Source organism: Melospiza melodia, chromosome 9, assembly GCF_035770615.1.
Source record: "Melospiza melodia melodia isolate bMelMel2 chromosome 9, bMelMel2.pri, whole genome shotgun sequence".
NCBI classification, from domain to species: Eukaryota; Metazoa; Chordata; class Aves; order Passeriformes; family Passerellidae; genus Melospiza; species Melospiza melodia.
This window is the reverse complement of record NC_086202.1, coordinates 3,051,329-3,075,471: the sequence shown is the minus strand read 5'-3', so window position 1 is coordinate 3,075,471 and position 24,143 is coordinate 3,051,329. Positions and strand designations below refer to the sequence as shown.

At 41.3% G+C, this 24,143-nt stretch overlaps 1 protein-coding gene across 1 annotated transcript; it reads right to left on the bottom strand.

Annotated features, from left to right (window-relative positions):
* Window positions 1-11: 11 nt before the first annotated feature.
* DHX32 (DEAH-box helicase 32 (putative)) lies at window positions 12-23,599 on the bottom strand. Its single transcript, XM_063163010.1, has 11 exons — window positions 23,001-23,599; window positions 19,908-20,098; window positions 17,416-17,788; window positions 14,710-14,955; window positions 12,442-12,541; window positions 12,167-12,325; window positions 5,154-5,345; window positions 3,530-3,679; window positions 1,987-2,177; window positions 977-1,158; window positions 12-262 (listed from the first exon to the last, which is right to left on the bottom strand). The coding sequence occupies exons 1-11, from the start codon at window positions 23,268-23,270 to the stop codon at window positions 70-72; spliced, it is 2,247 nt and encodes a 748-aa protein (XP_063019080.1). The 5' UTR covers window positions 23,271-23,599; the 3' UTR covers window positions 12-69.
* Between the last annotated feature and the right edge of the window lie 544 nt (window positions 23,600-24,143).

Here is a 24,143-nt window from a genome sequence, read left to right as displayed (position 1 = left end):
TAAGGTGGGGATGTGGTTTGGATATATTGCTTTTATTTATTGTCCAGTGTGTGATGGTTAAGTCTAAATTCACTGAATAACACATCTCTGCTCAGTGGGAGTTTGGGGAAATTCCTCATTGTCTTTGCTGTCACTGGCAGTTTTCTGTTCCTCCTTTGTGGCTGAAACAGGTGCCAAGTGATTGATCACTTCCTGCAGAATATCCTTGCTTTCACTTGGAGGAAGATTGCTGAAATAATACTGAGGTACCAGCTCTGCAAATCTGGGGAGGAAATCACACAAAACATTATTCAGTTTTATTGAATTTTCAAATATTTGAACAATTATTTCCAGGCATATCTAAAAGAAGCTACAAAGTTGATATTTAAGCCCAAAGCTTTGCAAGAATCCAAGATTCTCTGCAAGATGTAATAGGAGATTTTGCTTTTGGTAGCACTGAAAATCCTCAGCCTGCACTTGAGCTGCAGGCTGCATTAAATAGGAATTTCCCTGCTTTAGAGCAGAGTGGTTCAATAACATTATGAAAAAAGCTCTCCTATAAACATGGCAAATGAAAAAGATTGGAGAGTGAAATGGATATTCTTTGTGTAAAGAGATTTTTGCAGCAGGAGCACTCTGGTCTCTCCCTGAATCCATAAACAGGCCATGATTCAGCTGGCTGGCTACAGAAAATATGTTAAGAAAAGGATTTGCTGGAAAATAGCTTTTCAGGGAGCAAAGACCTTTCCAGCTGGATTCATGTGTGAGTACACTGCTCTGTTAACTCTGTTTGAAATTTTTTTCTATATATTTTACCTTGTAAGAAATTTTGCAGCTAATAATGTGGCTTTTTCAATAGATTACAGTTACAGTGGCAAGTACTGAGAACAGTGAGGGCCTGAGAACACACATCTTCCCTGTTTATTTTTATTATCCTCCCAAAGTGATGATTTTGTGGCTTTAGGAGTGAAGGAGGGTTGCATCACAGGTCACTTACAGATGGGGGGAGATCTCAGAGACAACTCTGATGGAATTGCCCTCTGAGATGCTGAACTCATGGAACAAAACCCACTCTGGAATCCTCCTGGTGTTGCAATAGGATGAGAAGGGGTGGAGCTGGGCCACTTGTTTGTGTGTTAACATTAAATAATTCCCTGAGCCATCCACATCACGAGCAATCTGAAAAAAAAAAAAAACCCAAAAACAATGTGGAGAGTTATCCATGATTGAACTGATCAGTGCCTTTTAGATTTTAACCAGAAATTAAAATTTCCTTCAGATACTTTCAACTGGAGCCACTTCCCAAGCTTGTGTGGGAAAGCTTGGGAGTGGATACCATGAAATGAGACTTAAAGAAAATGTTCATTTGTTTATTTGAAAGGAAGCTGCAACAAGTAAGTGCAAAACTATCTGGGTTTGGCTTTGCAGGTCCGTGTGAAGACATACAAACATGTATTCTTTAGCACATTTACTTTTCATAGACTTTAAATACAAAGTGTCAGGCCATGAAATGTGCAGCTGGGAGAGGTAATTTTGGTATGGAGACTGCACAGGGATGTGAATGAAAGCCTGGGGACTCAAGTGGGAATAAATCAATCTAGTTTACATTTACAACTACAGTTAGAGTGCCTTCCTGAGATGAGGCAAGCTGTCTGCTATGCACACCTAAATATATCCAAGTATTTCTCTATTTCCAGGCAATTTTCACCTTCAAAAAGGAGGTAATTCCTGGGAGAATATTGCAATTTCAAGAGGTTTTTTTTGAGGTGTAAGAGTTCTTTGAGTGAAAGGCATATTGGCAGTTTTTTTCTTGCTGTGGAGAGTGTGAACTCCATGCACTGAGAGAAGAACCCCAGAGAAAAGGCTGAAATGAGAAGTGTTTGATACACTGAGAAAAAAAATGGCTTTTATGGTAATCAAGAGATTTCACTAATGAGCTTAGGTTTTCTGAAAGCATTCTACATAATTTAACATCCAGGAAGATGAAGCCACAGAGTTTTTCCTTACATGCATGAAGTAACCAGATAAAAGAGCTTTCTTGATGCTCAGCAGATTTGCTTCTGATCCAAAGTCTGGTTCTGAGATGGGCAGCTCAATGCGCTTCATGATCTCCACCAGCTCGGCCCTGATCATCTCTGCCATGCTCAGGGCAGAGCAGCTCAGGAAACACTCACAGCACCACTGCTCCCTGCTGAGCTCTGTGGGGACAAACAATGGTTTGGCTTAAAGCAGAATCCCACTGCTGCACAGGTGCTGCTCTGTGCAATAAATGCTCTTGCACTGCTGCAGACATGTCCAAAGTTCTGGTAATGAGCCATGCAGACACCTTAGGCTCAGCTCACAAAGTGGGCAATACTTGATACCCTCAGTTAGTTTCACAGAATTGCAGCTATTTCTTCCTCAATCTAATCCCTTCTTTGCTCTGTTAGGAATAAAGCTTACCACAGAATGAATAGCAATTCTATTTTTCAGGCCTTGTAGATTTAGGCCAGGATATGGAGTTCAAATCACACCCGTAGTGCTGGTGCTGCACTCTGGTAAAGGACTGGAGCTCCTGGAGCTCCCTTCAGCATTCCACATGAACAGGAGACAATCCTGCTTCCCTGTCCCAGGTTTTTACTCAGTGAGTGCAAATTTATCCCTCTGCTGTCTGAGCACTGGACTCAGAAATGAACTGGAGCAGGGGAAAATGCAGTGAAGAGCTGCTGCTCTGCAGTCTCCTGGCTTTTATTTGTGTTCCCTCAAATGTGGACTTTACTTGTCACAGACATGTTTTATGAAAAATCCTTTCCTTAGGATTTTTTCTCCTGAGAAGCTGAGAGGCCTCAGAAACAAAATGTAAACAATGATTATCTGCTGCTGTGGAATGCAACAGGTGCATCTGGGATTGGCCCATGTGGTTGTTTTTAATTAATGGCCAATCACAGTCCAGCTGTCCAGACTGTCTTGGTCAGTCACAAGCCTTTGTTATCATTTCCATTCCTTTTCTATTCTTAGCCAGCCTTCTGATGAAATCCTTTCTTCTATTCTTTTAGTATAGTTTTAATATAATATATATAATAAAATAATAAATCAAGTCTTCTGAAATACAGAGTCAACATTCTTGTCTCTTCCCTCATCCTAAGACCCCTGCAACCATCATCACATTTACTACTTTCCATTTGTCCTTTAACTTTTCCTTTCAGATCACAGCTATCAAAACCCCAGCAGAATTGTTGGGCTGTTGGAGGAATTGAGGTCCTCCTCAACTGCTTCTATTCACCCTAAACTTGGATTTTGTGCTTCTACAGGAGGATCTGTAGAATCATTCTGGCTTTGCACAGTGCCACTTCAAAGGACAGCTGGAATATGGTTATGGATCCCTGTTGGTTCAGAGATACTGTCCTAGGATATTTTTAATTAATTAGTAAATTAATATTCATCAGCAATAGCTACTCCCATAGGTTTCTCCCCGCATATCAGCAATTCTAGAAACAATCACCAGATTTTTGGGTTTGTTTTTTTTCCCACACTGGTCGCAGTGAGCTGATGTTGGCTCGGGCACACTTGCCTGTGTGAGTGGGGCTGGCAGTGGCTGCCCTGAAGGCGTTGAAGACGTTGATGAGGGTGCAGTGATCTCCGGCAGGGTGGGAGAAGCGGCGCCAGCGGCTCCGAGCGATCTCCTCTGTGCCGGGAGGGGCGGGCAGGAAGCAGCTGGGAGCTGAGGGAAAAGAAGGCCAGTGGTGAAAACACAGAGGTGCATGCACAAAACCCATTGGTATTTTGGGGTTTTTCCCTCCTTGCATTTAACCCCCAGTATTGGATCAGTGCTGAAGAACTGAACCTGCTGCATTCACTAAGTGTTTATTTTGTGGGTGTCCTACCAGTCTTGTTTTGTGGGAATCAGAAAAACTCCCACAGACACTGAAGGGTTTGATCTGCAGCCTTGGATTGATGTAACAATACAATACACAGATATTAAGCAGAAAAATCATAAACTCTTATTCCTACAGTTGTAAGTAAGAATCTGCCTGAAGTGAGTGAGAAACTGCACTGATGAGATGGTGAAGGTTTATAATGCAGGGGTGGGGCTGTATGGAACGAGCTGAGAGTTCAGAAGTTAGAACAGAAGCAGATGTGTGCCTGTGAGACAGAAGCCCATTGGACAAAAGCATCCTCAGTGCAGCAGAAGTGAGTAAAGGTGATGGGTCAGAAAAGCAAAATAAACCCTGTGGCAGCTGTCCATGGGGTTAGAAAGTTCTAGATTGCCTTGTAACAAAGAACTTGTGACTGCTCTGAGCTATGGCAGAATGCTTGCTCCTCTGAAATCTCAGGGCCTCTGAGACTGATGTTTGTCTGAGCAATAAATTGTTCTTAGCCTGAAAATTGTCCCATCCCTTCATTTCTAGCACTGACAATGATATTGTTTAGTTAATATGTATTGCAAACACAAAAGAGCAGCTTTCTCCCAGACTGATGCCAAAAAAGCTTCCTAATGTGACAACCTAATTCAACCAGAATCCAACAAATGGTTTCTTTATTATAAAAAGACATCTTTTGATTTAATGCCTTACTTTGCTCCTCTATGTTGAAATTTCTGCTTCCAGTGCATTTTACTTTTGTGTCTTTTGAGCTTTTCTAAAACTGAATTGTGCCTATGCTCAAACATTTACATTTGTTATATGTACTTTAGAAAAACCATCACAAGTTAAAAATCAACCCAGTTTGGGCATAAAAAGTTGTCCTACAAGGAGAACAACTCATGCAGACTGATAGCCTGTGGTTCATGTGTTTGCTGCCCAAGACTCCAAGGTTATGTCAGAGAGACAAGATCACAAAGTAATTCTTTGTAGGTAAACAGTTCAATGTTTTATAATTAGAACTTTCTTTATTTTGCTGCACTGATCTGTCACAAATATAGATTAAAATAAGAAAGTTCCATTTTGAAGGGATGTTTCTTACAAAAGGTAAAAAGCCAATGGGCAGCTAAAGCCTGGAAATGGAATTCCATGTGGGAATTCTTTACCTAGCTTTCCTTGTATCCTTGCAGTTAAGATTTGAACAACCAAATCTATTCATTTACTTGAAATAAACAGGATGTGAATAACAAAAATTTGCTTTTGTGGATAGATTTGGAAGGAATCTGGATTGGTCAGGTGGCACAAGGCCTGCAGTGAGAGCTGACCCAGCAGTACCTGTGACCATGGCTGCAATGGTGAGCATCTCATCCACACACTCAAATTCACAGGAAGCCAGCAGTGACTTGGACAGCTGAGGATCCAGGGGGAATTCTGACATAATAATCCCAAATTCAGAGAGGTTTCCATCGTTGTCCAGTGCTGCCAGATAATCCAGATCTTCCAAAGCCTGCATCAGGCTTTCAGGAGCTAAGGAAAAAGGGAAGAGAATTCCAGTTCTTGAGAGTGGTACACAGGAATCAATGTGTGAAGTCTCACTGTAATATTTCAGCTGTGGGAAAATGATACTTTTATTTGAACAAAAATAAGAACAAAAATAAACGATTAAGAACAAAAAGTAATGGATGAATGAAAGGCTGAGAAAATTCTGGAGGAAGAAGAGGTAACAATCATAAGCTGCGTATCACTTTTTTGATACTTTCAATGTCAGAACAATATTTGTCAGAAGCTCAGACACAATCCTCAATACCCCTAGATTCTGTCAAAACTCCTTCCATTATTGGCAGATTTCAGGTGGATTTTTTATGTTTATTCTTTTTTAAGAGGGGTGGTCACATTTTTGAGGGGTGCTGAGATACAGAACAGGTCTAGGAAAGATCTTTTTTAACCAGAGGAGATATTCTGATATTTACAGAAGTTATAACTTTCATTCTTGCAGGTATTTGAAGTTCTCTTGACTGCCTTTTTAATTTTTATACTTTTTTTACACAGATTCTAATAACACCAGAAGAAAAATGGGAATGTAGTAAAAGAAAATGTCTCCCCAGCAACTGGCTGTACTTTCTCACTCCACAAAATTCAATGCTCAGTTTTCCCTTAGTGTGGGTGATAACTTCCCTACAACCTCCATAGGTAGAAGTGAGAACAGTGAGGCAGCAAAAATAATGAGGGAAATAAGAAAATGTCCTGAGAGGACAGGATTAAACAAATCAACACTTAAAATTAGGGACTGAGCAGGTCTGAAAGGAAATCTGATGGTGATAAAAGGAGGTCAAACAAGCATAGAAGAGCTTTATGTGGTTGAGAGAGGGATCCTCAAGTTGAAGTTGTCAGGCCTACACCCCAAAAAATTGTTTTCAGAGCATGAAAAACATGGGTGGAAATTTGGGAACTCCTGAAGTGTGAAGGTTCTTTAAGGTTCTTTTCCTCCCAGCTCTTTTCCAAGGTAGATTTCTATTCCAGGTTATATTGAATAGTCAATATCTGTCATGGGTAGCAGTTCATTTACATTCACAACTGCCCTCCAACCACTGCAGAAACTTCCTCCTCACTCCAGCCTGAGGATCTGGTTGATATTTTCTCAGTTTTATGGATAACAAGTGAAATTTGAAGCTGGTGGCAGAAATTCCACTGCAGCAGGACTTGGCCTCACCCCAGCCCTGGGAAGCTGCACTGGCCATTTGTCAGCTGCTGTCAGTCTGTCCATTAATGGGGAAAAATCCCTAAATAAAATACCCAGGCCACAAGCACAGCTGCCCACACAGGCAGCGGGTGCATCTGCACTTGCATCTTCATTAGCAGATGGCCAGAAATAATTTCTTGCATTCATTAAGAGTGGGAATGGCATCACCAAGACTAAGAGGCTGTGATTAGCTGCTAGGTCACATTTAGCCCCACTTTCCCCACACAATCTGCAAGAAAATCTTGAGGTCAGGTTTTGACTTCATTGGCAGTGAATTGTTTATTGCCATCTCTCTGGAATTAACCAGTAAAAGTGAAATGGGAAGTAAACAAGCACCTGTTGCTTTTAACCTCATTCTGTTATGTCTGAAGGGGGAAAATAATTTATTAATTCCCCTTACGTGTTCTTTTCCATCATCTCAACCTGCTAATGTGACTTTGGTTAAGTTTAGAACACCCAGTTTTCAGACAAATTCTCTCAGGAACCTGCAAATTCATTTTGAAACTGCTTCATTTCAGTCTCAGAGTTCCTCCCTCTGCCTGTACAATTCTATCCAGAGAAGACATTTATTATAAAAAATATGGGGTTTAGTGGGATAAACAATGAGCCCTTGCAAAAACTGAAGTATCTGAGAAGAAAATACTTAGGAGTTTTAAAGAAACGAGAAGTAGCAGCTGATGATGAATATGAGTCAGTGACAGGAAATAAAAATCAGTGATTGAAAATCAGGGATAGTAAAAGGGTCCCTCAGATGTGCAGTAATTACTAGGAGATCATGGAAAGCTGTTTTCCAGAATTCAACAAAGTAGTTTGTGCTAGAGCTCACAAAATACATGGTTATATGGCAGCCAATTTCAACCCCCTGATGGCATCAGTAATTTGCATTTTTATGCCCTAGAGTTAGTTGTCTTGAGATTTATAAGCACAAATTACTCCCCTGTCTTGCTATGAGCGTTCTGGAAAAAAAAATAAAAAGAAAAAAAAAAGATTCCTGGAGTTTTATTGCTCTAGAAAGGACAAGACAGTAAAGGTGGATTAGAGCAGGTGAAGGAACAGTAAAAAAGCAAAAATAAAAAAACAGAGTAGATCTTTTTAGGGCTTCTTGCCAGCAGCAGCCACTGCTGCCTTGAGGTGTGAACCACGAGGATTTGTGACTCCACTGGTCTTTCACAGCAGCAAAGCTCAAAAAACCTCTCAAGATGTGTCCTGGGCTTTCAACAAGAAGCTGTCACATCCCTGGAATTTTAAAAGGTATTTCCTAATCTGATATTTTCTTTCCCTGCTCTGTGTTCTTTGGCTGCTCTGGACTCGTTTCAGGGAATCTGACCAGTTTTATGTAAATACAGATTCTGCTTGTGATCCTTCTTAGGCTTAGGAAAGCAAATATACAACATAATGTTATTGTTAGCACTGGAATCGTTTATCTGAAAGTTTCAAGCTACTTAAAATGATATTCTTGGTTTTGTATTTCTGTAACTTTGATGTGAACAGAGTAAATTCTGTCTCTAAAGGCAGCTACACCTGTAGTCCTCAGCACCACATCCCAGCTGGCTGAAATGCAAGTGCTCAAGGTGAGAGCAAATAAATTAAAAAGTATCATCCTTGCTGCTTCAGGAAGCAAGTGATTTAGGGATTTGGTCTGTAATAAATGGATAATAAAGATAGGAATGAAACTTAAATTTTGGGATTTTAATAGTCCATTTAACTGCTCTCTTGTGCTTCTCTGGAGATCCACAGCTCCTGTGTTCTGGTCTCCTACTCTGCAAATGCTGAGGATGTAAAATACCTTTTTTTTTTTTGATAGATCTTTTCCTTTCAGAGGAATAACTTAAATAAAGAGCTGCCATGGCTGTCAGGTGAAGGGATGTTGTGCATAAGGAGCTGATGCTCTGCCTGGCACACCCCAGGTTGTGCAGGTTCTGTTGGGCTGAACAGCAGAAAGAATTGCCAAAGCAATTCCTGCAGGGAGAGCAGTCCTGGGAAGGGCGTTTGCTGTTCCTGCTTTCCAACACTGCTCCTTGGACAGCAAACTGAGAACAAGGAGGACTCTGTGCCAAGTTTTCCTCAAATTATGCAAAGATTTTTCTTCTGCAAGCACAAGTTTCTCTGTCCTGATTCTCTTTTTCCCCCCTGTACCTTCTGAGTCAGGATTTTTTATGTGTCTGTTCTGCTCTGAAGGCACCAGTTATAACTATTATTTTGAAATGATAGTTGATCATTAAAAATTACCTCCCCAAGCTCATCCTTTGCAGTATTTCCATTCCCCCTCATGCTGCTTCATCACTCCTCCAGCCTGGCTGGTGATGGTCCCTGCTGTGCTTTTCTGCCAGGAAGGGCCTGACCTGCCCTGTCCTGACAGAATTTACTGAAAAATGTCTGCACACATCATTTAATTGATGAAATCCAGAATTTAATACAACAAAGAATTAACAAGTAAATTTAAGATAATAAATCTGCCCTGAAGTGATCTCTGCTGAGCAGAGTTTACATGGTGGATTGAGTTTCTGTCTTTGACAGTCTCCAGTAAAAATATGCCAACAATTAATTTTTCTGAAACAATTTGAAATTATATAAATGTATGCAACTCTTGTTATTCTGGATTTTCTAGAAACGTATTCTCCAGGGGGTTGTGAAAGCACAGCTCTCAAATGTCATGGTCATGACCATTGATACATCCTTTAATCTGCAAATTGTTTAGGGAAATTCTGAATGAATGCAGAATCTGCAAATGCTTTCCCCTTGATCCCACAGAGAAATTTCACATGGCTTCATCTTTCTAATGATTCACTTAGCTTAAATAAGGATTTTCCAGTGATTTACAAAAGTACTCAACCTTGCTGCAATCTATGGGACTGGGATTCTTTTGTCCCTTTATAAACCCCAGCAAAGATCTATCTGATTTCCTGATCAGAGTGTAAACACATCCCTGTTCTAGGGGCACAGGAATCCTGATTTCCTATCAGAATGTAATCACATCCCTGTTCTAGGGGCACAGGAATCCTGATTTCCTGATCAGAGTATAAACACATCCCTGTTCTTGTAATCACATCCCTGTTCTAGGGGCACAGGAATCCCTCTGATGCACTTTGGAGCTGCAGTGCCAGGTTCATTTTCCTCTGGCTCATGAATTCCAGACAGGGGAATGAGCTCTGTTGCTGCTCTCCATTATGGCATGAATTAAATGCAGCAGCTGTAAGCCTGACATGTTTGTTGCTTTCATAATGCAGTAATGAGTCAGACCTAATCCAGGCTTTTATTTCTCCTCAAAGAGCAGCAGGAAAAAAAAAATCCCTTGTGCACATTGTTGCTGAGCAGAAATAAAGTGTTTTACTGATGTATTTTTTGTCTCTTATCTGCTGCATGTTCTCCATGTGCAGGAGACAGATTGAGAAGAACTTCTGGCTATGGATTTCAGTGTCCTGATTTGTTTGTTCCACAGTTATCTCAGTGAAAACTTGACTTTGTTTAGGAGAAATTCACCTGAAACCCCTAAAGCCTCCCTGTGTTTCAGCTGCAAAGACAAGGTGTTGGACAGAAACAGAGCAGAGGGAAGCCTGTGGCACCCAGGGGATGCTGCAATGTTTTTATTCCTTTTACTCCAAGGGAACTCAGCTCCCAGGAGGGGAAGAGCCATGGAACAGCCAAACCCATGGCAGGGATGGAACTGGGTGATCTTTAAGTTCCCTTCCAGCCCAAACCATTCTTGGTTTGTGTGCTTGAAAGCCTGATGTGTTTGGAGTTCTGTGAGCTGCTCCAACACAGGAACTGACTCTCCTGACAAATTTATCCCTTGGGCTCTCCAGTTTCTTTCAGAGAATTTCACAGCAGGCACTCCAAACTCTGTGTTCTGACTGTGGGAGCTTTGCACTCATCTCTGGAGGGTTCTGTAGGGATCAGTCCAAGTGCTGGTAGGAAAAGAGTTCCCTGTCTGCTCCAAAGTGGAAAGAAAGCCAATGTGTGAGGTGTCCTGGTTAAAGGAGGAGCTGTGCTGGATCACCAAAGCTGTGTCTCAAATGTTCAATTGTGTAAGGCAGGAAGCAAACAAGGAAATTGTGCACAATTTCTCCTCTCCTGTCAGAGCACCCCTGCAGTGTTTGTGGGATTTTTCCTTTGTTCAGCCAGTTTGTCCACTGTACTAACTGGACAATAATTCAGTAATTCCTAAAACTGTTCAATACCAACACCTGGCACTCTTGATCTAGTCAGCAAAAGCTTTGTCATATGTGATGTCCATGCAAGTAAAGCCAATTTTTTCACTCACCAAAACCTTCACAATTTTCACACATCTTTCTTCAGCTGCATTATCCAAAAATACAGCTAAAACTTAGAATTCCTGTATCTGTGAAACCCTTATGTGCCTCTAGCATTTCATTCTCTCTGAATGCTGTCCCATTTAAATCCAAAAATGCTGAATGCTTTCCCTGATATAATTCTACTAATTCCTTCTACAGTTCAAGACCAACTTTCTTCATATCCAGGAAAAGCATTAAAATGTTTTATTGTATTTTTAATAGTAAAATATGTTTTAAATTTGAGTGGAAGCAAACTATTCCATAAGCATTTTCCATGCAGATTTTGTGGGTTCAGCACAGGAGATGACAGAAGGCCAAAATACTCCAATTCTCATTGGTTTTGAATTAATTACCATCAGACTGGTCATGCTTTTTCCCTATTTCTATTAGGCATGTTTCTGCTAAACAACACACAAGGGAAAAATAGAATAAATTTTTCTTGAAAATTCCACTTAACCATCTATTGCAACATCCAACAGTGAGAATTAGCACTTTATTACTGATTAATTACAGTGAACAACACATAGAAGAGATCATTCCAATTTTGTGTAAGTGCACAAGGAAAGGCAAGATAATATAAGAAATGTTCCTATTTGTACTGGAAAATTTTCAAGAATGAAGCCAGCAATCCCCAAAGCTGAAATCAGGGCTATTTCCCTCACTTTAATGGGTTTCAAAGAACCTGCAGTGGCATTTGGGGTTTGTGATAAGCCAGAAGAGAGGAAAATATCCTATAGAAAAAAACCTCAATTATAAAGTCAGGGAAAAACTTCCTTTATTCTCTTACCTCAAATTCAGTGTTTTCCCTGGCTAGTATTGAAAGTGTATTTGGCTTTATTTTATAAGGAATATTGCCCTAAGGAACAGCCCAGTGTAAATTTGAGGTGGGAGATGCTGGAGGATAAGGAGGAAGCTCATTTCCTCCACACACATCCCCCAGGTAACAGCAGTGCTTTATTTGGCTTGTAAACTTTTGATTAAAGGAATGTATTTCATTGGATATCTGTACAATGCCTTGTACAACAGGGCAGAAATTTTCTTTGTGGCTTACAGGAAAATAATATGTAACCTAGATGAGAAGATACTTGGAATATTGATATTTTTTTTAGCATTCCAATTCCATTCAGATACTTTATGGTCTTTTTTCTAAGTGCTATTGAGCTGAGAACTGCTGTAGCAGGTAAGTGGGAAAAGCAGGGTGATATTATTACAAGTCTTTAAATAAAAAACAATCCTGTGAGTGTCAGGGTAAAATTAGCCTGGAAAAAACTTCCAAAATAATGATAAAAATATGAGAAATTGGTGAATCCTCTTACCTGGGCTGCTGATGAAGTCACAGTGAGCAAAGCCTGCTATGTCCATCCTCTTCAGGAACAGGACCAAGCTGATGAGGTTGGATTCCTGAACTTTAGCTGGAATTTCTGCTTTCATTTCCTTGTGTGTAAATTCTTCAGGGTACAAGCAGAAGATTTTCCCTGGAAGAGAATTCAGGAAAATTACCTTTTTAAAAATGCTTCATCCTCATGCTGCCATGTTGGTTGTATTAATAAATTTGAGCTAATGGATTGAAATTTTGAGCTAATATTTCTACCTGATGGAGACATGCCCAGAATTTGTTTATGCACCTCTGCTTGACTTTGGCTGATAGGCTGGGTTAGAACAGAGTCTGCTCTGATTCTAGGATTGTACACCTTTAAATGAAAGAGACACCAAGCATCAGACAAGTACACAAGGGCTGCAAAAATATGAATGGTCTGTACTCAATTTCTCTCTAGGTCATTTCACAGAAAGGGTAGTAACAGTTTTCATTTCTTTTCGTTTCAGCAGCTTGGGAAGGAGAGCACTCAGCACCCTGACAAACTGACAGATGTTCTGCAGTCACTCTATGTGTGCTCTGAGATAAATGTCTTCTTTTCCCCCCTGAAGAAAAGTACCTTACTGAAGCAGAAAATGCTGTCATCAAGAAAAACATCAGAAAATATTATTTATTTCTTGCAGTGACAGAATCCCAACCTTTTCTGACAGCATTTTGCTCCCTAGCTCCAGATTTTTGTCTTAATATTGGAACTACAGGAGATGAGGGCTGTATTGGAGATATATGATGCCATGTTTTATAGTTATCTTAATTATGCTTTATTTGGATTAAGCTGAGGAGCTGATTCACTGCTCTGGCCACAAGCCTGTGGTGTCCAGCAAGACTTAAAACTGCCAGGATAAGGCAGCTCTCTACTCCTGCCTTATGAGTCAACTCTACCTGCTTGAAGCAGATTAAAAAAAATGATAAAAATTTAAAAAAACATCCTTCAGTGCAGGGCACTTTCCTTTCCTGCAGGTGAATTGCTGATTTACCCCAGCTGTAAGGATCAGGTGGGATATTTTGCTCTGCACTGAACTTTTCCTGTTCCCTCTGTGCTCAGCTGGCTTTGGCTGAAGGGGAGTTTGAAGTGGTGAGGGAGGAATATCACAGGACTGAACAAAAGAATTGAATTAAAGGTAAAAATTGCATCACTGATTGATGGAGGGGATTTGATAGACATCAGGACTGTTGGATCTGGTTTGTTCCCATTGATTTGTATTTTAAATTCACAACATTTGTAATTTGTTGAATTGTACTTTGGGCTTCAGGTGACCATGGCAGTGAAATTCATTTCTGCCATCCAAGAAAACTGCACTTGTAGGAATAAGTTTAAGAAATAAGCATGGTCTAATTGAAAACTGCTTTTGGGCTCTTCTTCCTGGCACACAAAACTGTAACTTTTTTAAACTTGCCTTGAGACTGAGTTAGTTCATAATTGCCAGTTAAAAACCTTTTAAAATGACAGATTTGTGCAGTGAAAATGAAAGGTACTGGTAGTTCACAAGCTTTTCCCTGAAATACCTGCAAGGCCAATCAGGATTAATGATTCCTGCTCCAAAATGCTGGGAACACTTAACTCCAATTTTGGTTATTCCACCTTGTACTATAGAAAGGAAATGTATTGCATTGTTTCTTTTGCCGCTTACTGGAATTTTTATTTTAACCAGGACAGTTACAAAACCTGTAGTGGTGCAGCTCTCCAGTTCATGTTCCTACACAGTTACTCATCCCTTAGGACTTCAGTTTTGTAGAAATAAAACAAATTAGATTTTTTTAAAATTTTTTTTTGCAGCTGTACTAATCCTTCCCAGGGTGGAAAACAAAAAAATGAAGTCAAACTTAGAATGAACTGGAAAAGGTTAAGTATGAATTAGATAAATCAGTTTATTTAGTTAATTTATCTAAGTATTTCTAATGCAATTAGATAAATTGCAGTATTTGGAAGGGAGCACATGGCCAGGAGGAGCACAAGCAGCTTGAAAAAATAGAGATTCCCTGAGAGGGCAATTACTAAATAATGAAATAAGGGATAAGAATAATCTCCTAAACCAGATCTACCAACAGGTGTCTAAGAAGTGATTGTATTTTGCTTTATGTATGAAATACTGAAGAGAGATTCATGACTGATAGGCCAGACTCAGGTGAGATTTATTTTGCAAACAATCTGTCATGGGTTTGGTGCCCAAATGAGTGGCAATTTCAACTGGAAGTGTTCATCTGCTTTTAGAAACTTCAAAAATCCAATTTCTGATTGGATTTGGGAAGTAACTGTGATTTCTTGCTTGGTTTTCACATGAGATGTCCATGAAAATGATTTAAATTCTATTAATTTGCTTGTTAAAAATATCATAGAACCTGTGCTGTAAAAGAAGAGCAAGAACCACATGATCCTCTACAGATTATTTGCATTAATCTGAGCTGCACAATTCCCTCTCCCCTGCCCTGAAAAGCCCTTTTGCAGAGTTTATTTTGGATAAAGTGCCTCTGCTTCCCTTCACTGACCTTTCTTGTCTCCACACCCACATCGATGACAAAAGTCACGTTTTTAGTCCAGATCAGAGGTTCTCCAGAGCTGGTGGTGAGCAGCACTTTCCTCCTGTATTTTTGGCAGCATTTCTGCTTGTTTTGAATGAGTTTGGGAGTCAGGTCTTGTTTTGTGGGGTACAAAGGGATGGGGATGAGTTCTCCAAGGTCAGGGTTTAAATTGGGCTGTTCCTGTCTGATCAGCTGATAAGCTTTCTCAATTTCCTGGAATCAAGAGAAATACATTTTTTCCTTACAAAATTGTTATATTCTTAGTCCAATTGCATCACATAAAATGATCAAAATATGCAGAAACCTCCCTACTTTCCCTTAATTATTATATTTGAGAAGATGTAATTATTGTAAAGGTTTGAATTTTTTCCCCCCAATGATTAATAAACCTCATAAAGATTTAATAAAGTCAATAAAATGTCCCTAACTTGTATTGATGGAACATCACCTTTAAAAGATTTCACAGATCCAGAGGTTAGACAGGAATTGTAAAAGCTTTTTGTTGTGGTTTTAGTGGTTTTTTGTTGGGGGGGTTAATAAGAAACCATTTATGCTCTGCACCATTTTTTGAAAGGCATACAAAAATAATTCATGGCCTTGCTCAGTCTGAGAGGGAATTTTTTTAAAAGCATTTTTATTAGCAAAGGTTTTGCAAAATTGAAAAGCCAGACTGAGTTTCTCTTTGAGAGTGACACAATATTTTCAGCAGTTATAGGTTGAAAGTGCTCCATAAAAATTGTTATAAAGATACAAGAGTGACATCTAAGAGCAAGGCTGGCAGCAGGGTAGCTCATAAATCCTGATGTTCTTGGTTAATTCATATTTTTGTTTAGTTTAAAAGACAGCTGAGTGCTTGGGAACAGTGAGCCATTACCACGATGAAACTTTAAATCACAGTTAAACAAGAATTCATGGGATGTTCTGGTCCATAATGAGTGTTCTGTTCATTGAGAGAGAGAAAAATGAGTGATCTCTTCTTGGCAAGAAAGAAATTCCTATTTTAGTTTTGTGGGGAATTTACCTGTCAAAAAACCCTTTTTTAAGCAGAAATGAAACTTTTGAAGTAGAAAGAGAGTGTGTTGTTTCTCTGACATTATCTATTGTAAATAAGGGGACTAACACAGAGAATTCATTACTTTATCATTTGTAAAATTGGTGTCTATAAGGTTTAAAACTGATTATTGACATTATTAAAAGTGTTTCATATCCATCCCTTTATTAACAGCAAAAAGCAACAAACACTACCTGGGTAGCTTGTGGTAAATTATCTTTGCTGAGAAAAGTCATTATTTCCTGGGGATTTTGTTGTTCTAAAGCAGATTTAATGACACACAGTGGAAGATTGGGGATCATTATCAGGAAAATAATAATAATAATAATCACAAATACTGCAACATTTATTTGATTGTGAGGTTACTTTGGCAGCTCTAAAGGACTTGCTGGTGCAGTGAATTCAGGGAACCACTGCTGTCTACAGAGATTCAAAGGTGTCACTATTTAGAATGGCCAAGCCTGTGCAGATTCCTGGATTTTCTGCCACACCTCTGGAGTGACATTTTCCTCCTGCTACTGTGCACACAAATGGTTGGGGAGAAGAATCCAAATGGAAAAATCTCCTTGGGAGGTTGAAGGTAAAACCCCCCTGTGCTGTAGGGCATTGATGAGGCTGGACCTGTGTCCGTGTGTCCATTCCCAGCCAACAGGGATAACACAAACTGTGGGATGCCCAATGCCAGGACAGGTTATTAAATCCCTGCCCTTGTGCTGCTTCTACAGCTTTTTGCATCACACAAAAGGATGGTAGCCTTTCTTTAAACCTGCAAAAAATATATACTTTCTACACAATATTTATGTGTTATATAGATGTTTTATGTGTATAAAACACAGTGTTATGTATGCCATGACTTCTTTCAAGGAAAACCCTGAAATTATAAAACCTGGTGGCACATCTGCTGTCTTAGCTACTAAGACAGCAGTTTTTTAATCTGACTTACAAATACCCTAGCAAGGTATTTATGGGTCAGATTAAAAAAACACATTTCCTGATTAAAATCAGAAAGAGAACAGGTTTAGTTCCTAGACAAGCTACCTAGGACAGAGGCTAGATAGAGTTAAAGGAATAAAACAGGGATTTATTAAAGGCCTTCACAGGATACACCTTGGGCAGTACAAGAGCCTGGCCATGGCTACACCCAAGATGGACAATGAGTCATGAGGTTTCACAGTTGTATAAGCTTTGGTCCATTTCCATACGGGGGTTAATGTTGAAATGTTGTTGCTTTCAGAATATCTGACTGGAATGGACAGCCAGGAGTTTAATCAAAGTTTCTTTGTGCAGCATTTTGCTAAAAAATAGGAGACAATATTGATTCTGTTTCTAATGTAGATGGACCCAAGACTGGACGGCGTGTCACGAGTTTTCACATTTTTATGAGTTCTGCTCCATTTCCATACTGGGGTTCATTGTCCAATTACAGCTCCAGGTTATGAAGTCTCATCCTCCCAGGTTGCTCTCCCCAGTTTGCTGTTTGCCCTTTTTGGGGCCTGGAAAAGGATTGTTCTGTGTGACTGGGCCGTGAGGAGAACTTGCTAACACTTTACATGAAGCTCAGAGTTATTTCCCGTGCGGAAAACGCGAAAGCTAAACCTTAAGGCACCAGTTGAACAACTCACCTGCTCAGATGCCAGGAAGATGACGATGTCCCCCCTCTCCCTGGCGTGGTGGATCTCCAGGAGCAGCCTGAGGGCCGGCAGGAAGGGGTCCCCGTGGGGGCTGCAGGAGAACACGGCCTGGGCGCGGTGCCGGCCCCGCACGCGCAGCACGGGCGCGCTGCCACAGAACCCCTGCAGGGCGCTGCACATGTGGGGGGCAGTGAGCAGCACCAGCCTCAGCTCTGCCCTGGCTGCCAGCACCCCCTTCAGCAGGCCCAGCAGGGCGTCTGTGGCCACCGTCCTTTGGTGCACGTCGTCCAGGACGATGACGCCGTAGCAGCTCAGCAGGGGCGTGGACATCATCTCCCTCTGCAGCATCTCATCTGTGCAGTACCTGCAACACACACACACACGCAGCACTCCACCAACAGAGCACCAAAAAAGTACCAAAAGCCTTGGACTATTATTGTAAGAAATTAATTCAGTGTCTTGGGGGCAGCTTGGTTCTTTCTGTTCCAACAGGAAAGGTTTGATAAGAACAGGGAGGATTTTTAGTCTCAGTTACATGTTCAAATCCTTCCTTTAGCAGCTACAAACCTGATGTGATTCAATGACACTCAGAGACACAGTGGTGGAAAGGATGCTCCAGGCAAAAGCAGAAATCCTCCTGCCCTGAAATCATCTGTTCATCTTCCATCACATGCCATAAACAACTCCTGAGCTAGGAACAAATCCCTTTGGACGAGGAAAAGAAGGTGCACTTGAGGAAGAGCCAGAACCAAGATGAACAATTAATTTATAATATAAGGCCCTCCTCACTTCTATCCCTGCTGCTGACAGGTTTTTTAAAGGATTATTTTTGTTGGTGGCACAGCAGGACTTGGAATTCTTGAAGCAGGTTTTGATGTGTGAGAGGAAGGGATTCATCTCCCTCTCAACAGGAGCAGCTGCAGGGAGTTCTCCACAGACAAAGGACAGGCAAGAGGAAGAGTGGTGGAAATTGATTTTCAGAAGTGGTGAGTATCTTCTTCACTTGAACCCGGGGGCTGAGAAAAAAACTTGTGGTCTAGATATGATACTTTGTGCCTCCCATATTAAGGAACCAGAGAAAATAACTCTCATAACTTTCTGGGAGGCTCAAAAGCTGAATCCTCTGTTCCTGCTGTCACCTGCCTGTACTTGTTACATTAAGTGCATTTGTTATCTCCCAAAAATCCCCCTGAATGCTATTGTCCTCTTGTTGATGGATATATCCCCTTCTAGCCATGTTTTTTGATTGCTTTTGAATTTAAACTTGGGAAAAATTATCTCCTGTTCTCTTCTGGTAATGAACACTCCTGTACTGGAAAATAGAAAACAAAAGTAGAGGAAAAGAAAAAGAGGTTACTGAGGTGCTTAATGAAGTTTTGCATGGACAGTAACCTTGCCTAGTTAAATCTCTGCTATGATTTATCCCAGAATGCCTCATTCAAACCTTTTAGTGCTTACTGATTCATCACAAAATCTCTGCAGAACAGAGGAGAGAGCCCATTCACTGCAGTCTCATGTGAGTGAGGGATGGAGCAGGGCAGGCTCTGATCAGAGCTTGGGGTGCCCAGGACTGAGGGAATGAATGGCTGCAGGGGTTCAGGCTGGATTTAGGGAAAGGTTCTTCCTCAGAGGGTGCTGGGAATGGGCACAGCCCCGAGGAGTTGTCCAGGAGTCTGGACAACACTCCAGGGATGCCCAGGGTGGGATTGTTGGGGTGTCTGTGCTGCACTGGGTGATCCCTCTGGGGTCCCTTCTACCTCAATACACCGTGATTTCAAAATTCTACAACTTTCCAAAACAGCTTTGATTTTTATTTACAAGATCTGCAGTGCTGCCAGCTTCCCCAGCCACACCTTGTCCCGAAGGCCTCCAAAGGCACTGTGAAAAATGTGTATTTTATGACTGGTTTTTTGCAAATATTCAAATAAATGTTATATGTGTTGTGTTAGAAAGTTATGCTGTATTAATTCTCTTAAGTAATGTGTTAAATACAGTTTTAGGTTATAACAAAATGTTAAAGTAGAAACTATGCTATGTTGGATACTTTGTTTTCTAAAGAAAGGACTCCAAGATAGCAGCCACAGGACACCTGAACCTTTCAGAGAAAGAGAATTTATTGCTCCATTATCAGGAGAAATGAACTTCTTCCTGCCTCGCTCGGGCAGGATGATGCTGTTAGGATTATGAGGAAGAAATTGACGATGACCACACAGAATCCTGTGTGTGAATGGAATTTATGCATCATGTATGAGGTGTATGAATATGCAACAGGCTGTTGTTTTTAAGGCTTAATCCTCTGTTAACGTGGGTTCTGTTTTGGGCTTACACTGCCCAGAAAAAGGTACCCGGACATCCGCAACTGTTTGTTTCTATTGTCTCATATTGTCCTAATTTGGACAATTTATCATTACTCTAACTGTATTACTATTTTTATAACCATTTTATTACTTTTAAATTTTCAGAAGCAAGGGATTGGCACCAACCTGAGGATGGTGTCGGGCGCGCAGCAGCTCTCGAAGGGCACGCAGTACCCCACCTCATGGCCCACGCCGAGCTCCATCTGATCGGCCACACGCAGGGCCAGCGCCACGGCGGCCCGGGGCAGCACCTGCGTGCACACCACGGCCCCGCGGGGCTGCAGGGCCAGGCAGTGCTCGGCACACCACTGAGGGACCTGCGGGGACAGCAGGACACAAGGGTGAGGGCTGGATGGGCTCCTGGAAACCACCGCGGGGCCGGGCAGTGCTCGGCACACCACTGAGGGACCTGCGGGCACAGCACAGCACCGCCGTGAGGGCTGCACGGCATCAGCACGCTCAGCGTGCTTTGGAAACCAAAGCTATGAGCTGAGCGAATCAATGTTGTCAAAAGTGCCTCATGAATTTAATCTTTTTTTCCCCCGTCATTTTCATTTTGTAAAGAGGAACCCCTGATGGAGGTGGGGGTGCTCAGCCTGGAGAAAAGGAGACTCAGGGCTGCCCCCATCACTCTGCAGCTCCTGAAAGGTGCCTGTGCTCAGCTGGGGCTGGGCTCTGTCTGCAGCAGCACTGACACAACCAGAGCACACAGCCTCAAGGGAAATACAGGTTGGATAGCAGGAAATAGAGTGATAAAGTTGTGGAATGGCTGCCCGGGGAGGTGGTGCAGTCCCCATCCCTGGGTGTGTTTAACAAAGCCTGGATGTGGCACTGGGGACCAGGGTTTAGTTGAGGGGTTGGGGCTGGGTGGGACTCGATGATCTTGAAGGTCTCTTCCAGCCCAGTGATTCTGTGAAGTCTGCAAATTCTGTGAATTCTGTGAAAGAGTCCAGTAAAGGAAATTAAAATGAATATACTGCAAAACCAATGATAACATTTTCTGAACCTTTATATTGGGATAATGGATTTATCCCATTATCTCAAGACTAATAAGTATTTTCTGGACTAAACACATGTTTATTTTAAAGAGGGTGAGGTATACAAACTGTAGGGTTTGTATTTGATTAGATTATAAAGGACTAATTATTATTAGTTTAATTTCCCATAGGCTAATTGCTGTTAGGAGCTCATTCCAGGACTGGAATTTTGAACAGCTGGAATGTTCTCAGCAGTGTAGAACAGCAAAACCAAGCTGAGAGCTCGCTGCTCACAGGGCCTGCACCACGCATGGGAGTTACCCATATCAGCTCTTGGAATCTCTTAAATTCTCAACATGGATTAGAAGGTTTTTCTGGGAATTGCTCAGCTGGACTCAGGTTGGTTGGAATTTGCTGCAGAAGGGGCATCTGGGGAGGAGGTGACGGCAGGGGCACTGCAAGCACGTGCTGATGGATCCAGCTGATGCCTTGTGAAGGCTGCCCTAGAACAGAGGCTGGACAGAGCTAAAGAATAAAGTAGGGATTCATTAAGAGGCCTCAAATAGGTCCACCTTGGGCAGCACATCCCAAAATGGCCCCAAAATGGACAACTGGTCACCAGGTCTCTCACTTTGATCAGTTCTGCTCCATTTGCATATTGGAATTAATTGTCCAATTACAGCTTTAGATTATGAAGTCCTGTCTTGTTTTTCTCTCTCCAGCCCACGGTGTTTGTGCTCCTGGGCTGAGATTTGGGTCATTTGTCCTTGGTGCCCAGCTGGAGCAGGAATTGTTTTGTCTCCCTGCTCTGTGCAGAGAACTCACCATCCCCTGATATGAAGCCTAGACTTGCACACTAAAGCAGAATAGAATCTGAAAAACATAAAAGCTAAACCTGAGTCATCACAGCGAGGTTGGTGCAGTTGTGTTCAGGGCTGGCTCAGCAGCAAACCTGCCCCTGCTGGATCATATCCATGGAGAACATATCCCTGGATTTCAAACTGACAAATGCCACAGCCAATATCTCTAATTTCAGATGAATTACTCTGCAAACACATAACTGAAACTGAGCTGCTCCGGGAACTTACACAGCAGCTCCTTAATTTATGTATTTACTAACAGCAGCACTGGAAAATATCCATGTATTGTTGTTATGAGAAATTAAAATTGCACTAAAAATATTATTTAATGGATGTATTAGGTTTTAAATCCTTCATTGAATCAACATCTAAAGCAAAGTGCATCAGCCACATATAATTTATTTCTGTATAGTTATACACATTTCTAGAAATGTTTAAAAACCAACCAGCAGTGTGCTACATCTTATTGAAGGTTCCATAAAATTTGCCTTGTTAAAGGACAATTTAAAAGCTAACATTTCTTAGCAAGTTGTTTACTATTACACAAGTTTTTTGTGTGTAAATTACAGGCAATAACAAGGGGTAAAAACCTGGCACTCCAAAAATTATATGGACGTGAATCATTTTTATGGGAACATAGGAATTTTCAGGGAGAGGTGTGATGTGTCTAGTTTAAAATGTGATCTCTAGAAGTGTCCAGCATTGAAGTCTGTAGGATATATGAGATGCCCTGAAACAGTAATTATCCTGCAGCTCTACCTGCAAGAAATTTTTCTCCTGATCCCAGTCATAAACAACAGTATTTTGGCTGATAGCACTTACTTGAAAATTCTTTTCTACTCTCTGTGACAACAGACCTGGCTTGTTATATATTGGTAAAGCAGAATTTCATAGTCTGACTGATACTTGTGAGCTTAGAGTCAGCTGAGATTGTGGCTTCAATGGTTTCTTTTAACAGGAGTTTTGTAAAGTAATTTTGTGCTGTTGGAGGGAACATTTGCTCCTGGATGAAGAGGGTGAAAGACCATTAATTCTCCCTGAGAATCAGCCCTGCTGATTTCAATCCTTCATTCCCTGCGAATGTTTTGTCACTTTATCTTATGACAAATCCCCCTGTATTTCTTTCCTGATACAGCATTAACCAGAAGCAAAACACAGAGTAACTTCAAATTTTTTTGAGCGCTTGAAGAAAGTTATTAAAATGTTTAATATATTTCAAATCTGTACTTGACTCCATTAATCTTTATTCACTTTCTACATTTCACTTTCCCTTTCTGGCCTTAATACTTGGATTACAATAGTTACAGTGACTCTGAAATTCACACCTCATTAAATGTTCTAAAACTGCATTTAAAAACCCCAACCAAGTCTGTTGTACTGACCTGGGAGCTCTTGCCAGTCTTAGCATCTCCTGACACAATCACAATTTGATTATGAAGCAAAGTTTCCATGAAAGTACATTTTTCTCGCCATATTGGAAGCTCTTCTCTCTCCTTCATCAGTCTGTAGTAACGGGAGGAGTAAGGCAAGCCATCAAAAGGATTAAGCTCTAAATCTTCTCCACAGACAAGAATTTCCTCTTCATCCCCGTCGCTGCCGTCGAGTAATTCTGACAAGCAGTGGTTCTCTGGAGAAAAGGTTAAAAACTCCATTTTCTTACATATATTATTCCCAGCAAAAGCACGTTAGTGATGGAAGGAGTCCTTTGTGTGCTGATTGATCATTTTGGCCCCCTAAACCTGAGCAAATCCATTTTTCCTCGCTCCAGGATTAGTATTTCACAGCTCTTGGGTTTAAAAGTCCAGGCTCGGTGTCCAGCTGCCTTTGTGGTCTGCTTGTCTCACTCTGGATGGTTTAACAACCCCAGTGAGCCTGGAGAAAATATATTTAAAAAAAATAATCACCAAAAAATCTTCCAAATGGCAGCAATGGAAGCAGAAAGAGAAGCTGAGCAGATTTTGCAGTTCAGCATTGAGTCCAGCCCGTGAGTCCCAGTGTTTGCTCTTGTCCAGGCTGGGGAATAATTGGGCAGAGCAGCTGAGCCTGACCTTTGTGGCTGCTGGGGGAGGCTCTGGAGCTCTGGCTGTGATTGCAGGGCTGGCATGTGGGAGCTAATCCCTGCACAAAGCTGCACCCCTGGGTGCTGCAGCCACGGGCAGGGCTCTGCCTTTGTGCTCTGTGCTGGGCTCCAGTGAGTCACAGCAGCAAAAACTCTTTTTATTTCACTCTGTGGATGAGCCCGGAGGTCTTGGGAGGCTTTAGCAGCTTTTGCTGCAGTTAAAATACACTTAATGCTTGAAAAAAATCCCAGTTCTAATGCTTCAAGGGCACCAGAAGTGGCCTTGGAAGGTGGTGGAAGAAAAAACAGAAAAAACATTATTGATGTAAAGTAACTCCAACTCTGAGGACTCAAAAGTAGCAAAACAGCTTCCTAATCTTGGCTGAGCTGTGCTGTAAGACAAATATGAAATAACACTTTTTATTTTAGCTCCAGAGGGCAGTTATCACCAGGGTGCTGATAATGT

Coding starts and splice junctions, on each gene's coding strand:
- DHX32 (XM_063163010.1), bottom strand. CDS start 23,270: ATGGAGTTTTTAACCTTTTCTCCAGAGAACCACTGCTTGTCAGAATTA. Junction 20,099..23,000: donor AGACTGGCAAGAGCTCCCAG/GTCAGTACAACA, acceptor CTGTCCCCGCAG/GTCCCTCAGTGGTGTGCCGA. Junction 3,680..5,153: donor CATTGCAGCCATGGTCACAG/GTACTGCTGGGT, acceptor CTTTTCCCTCAG/CTCCCAGCTGCTTCCTGCCC.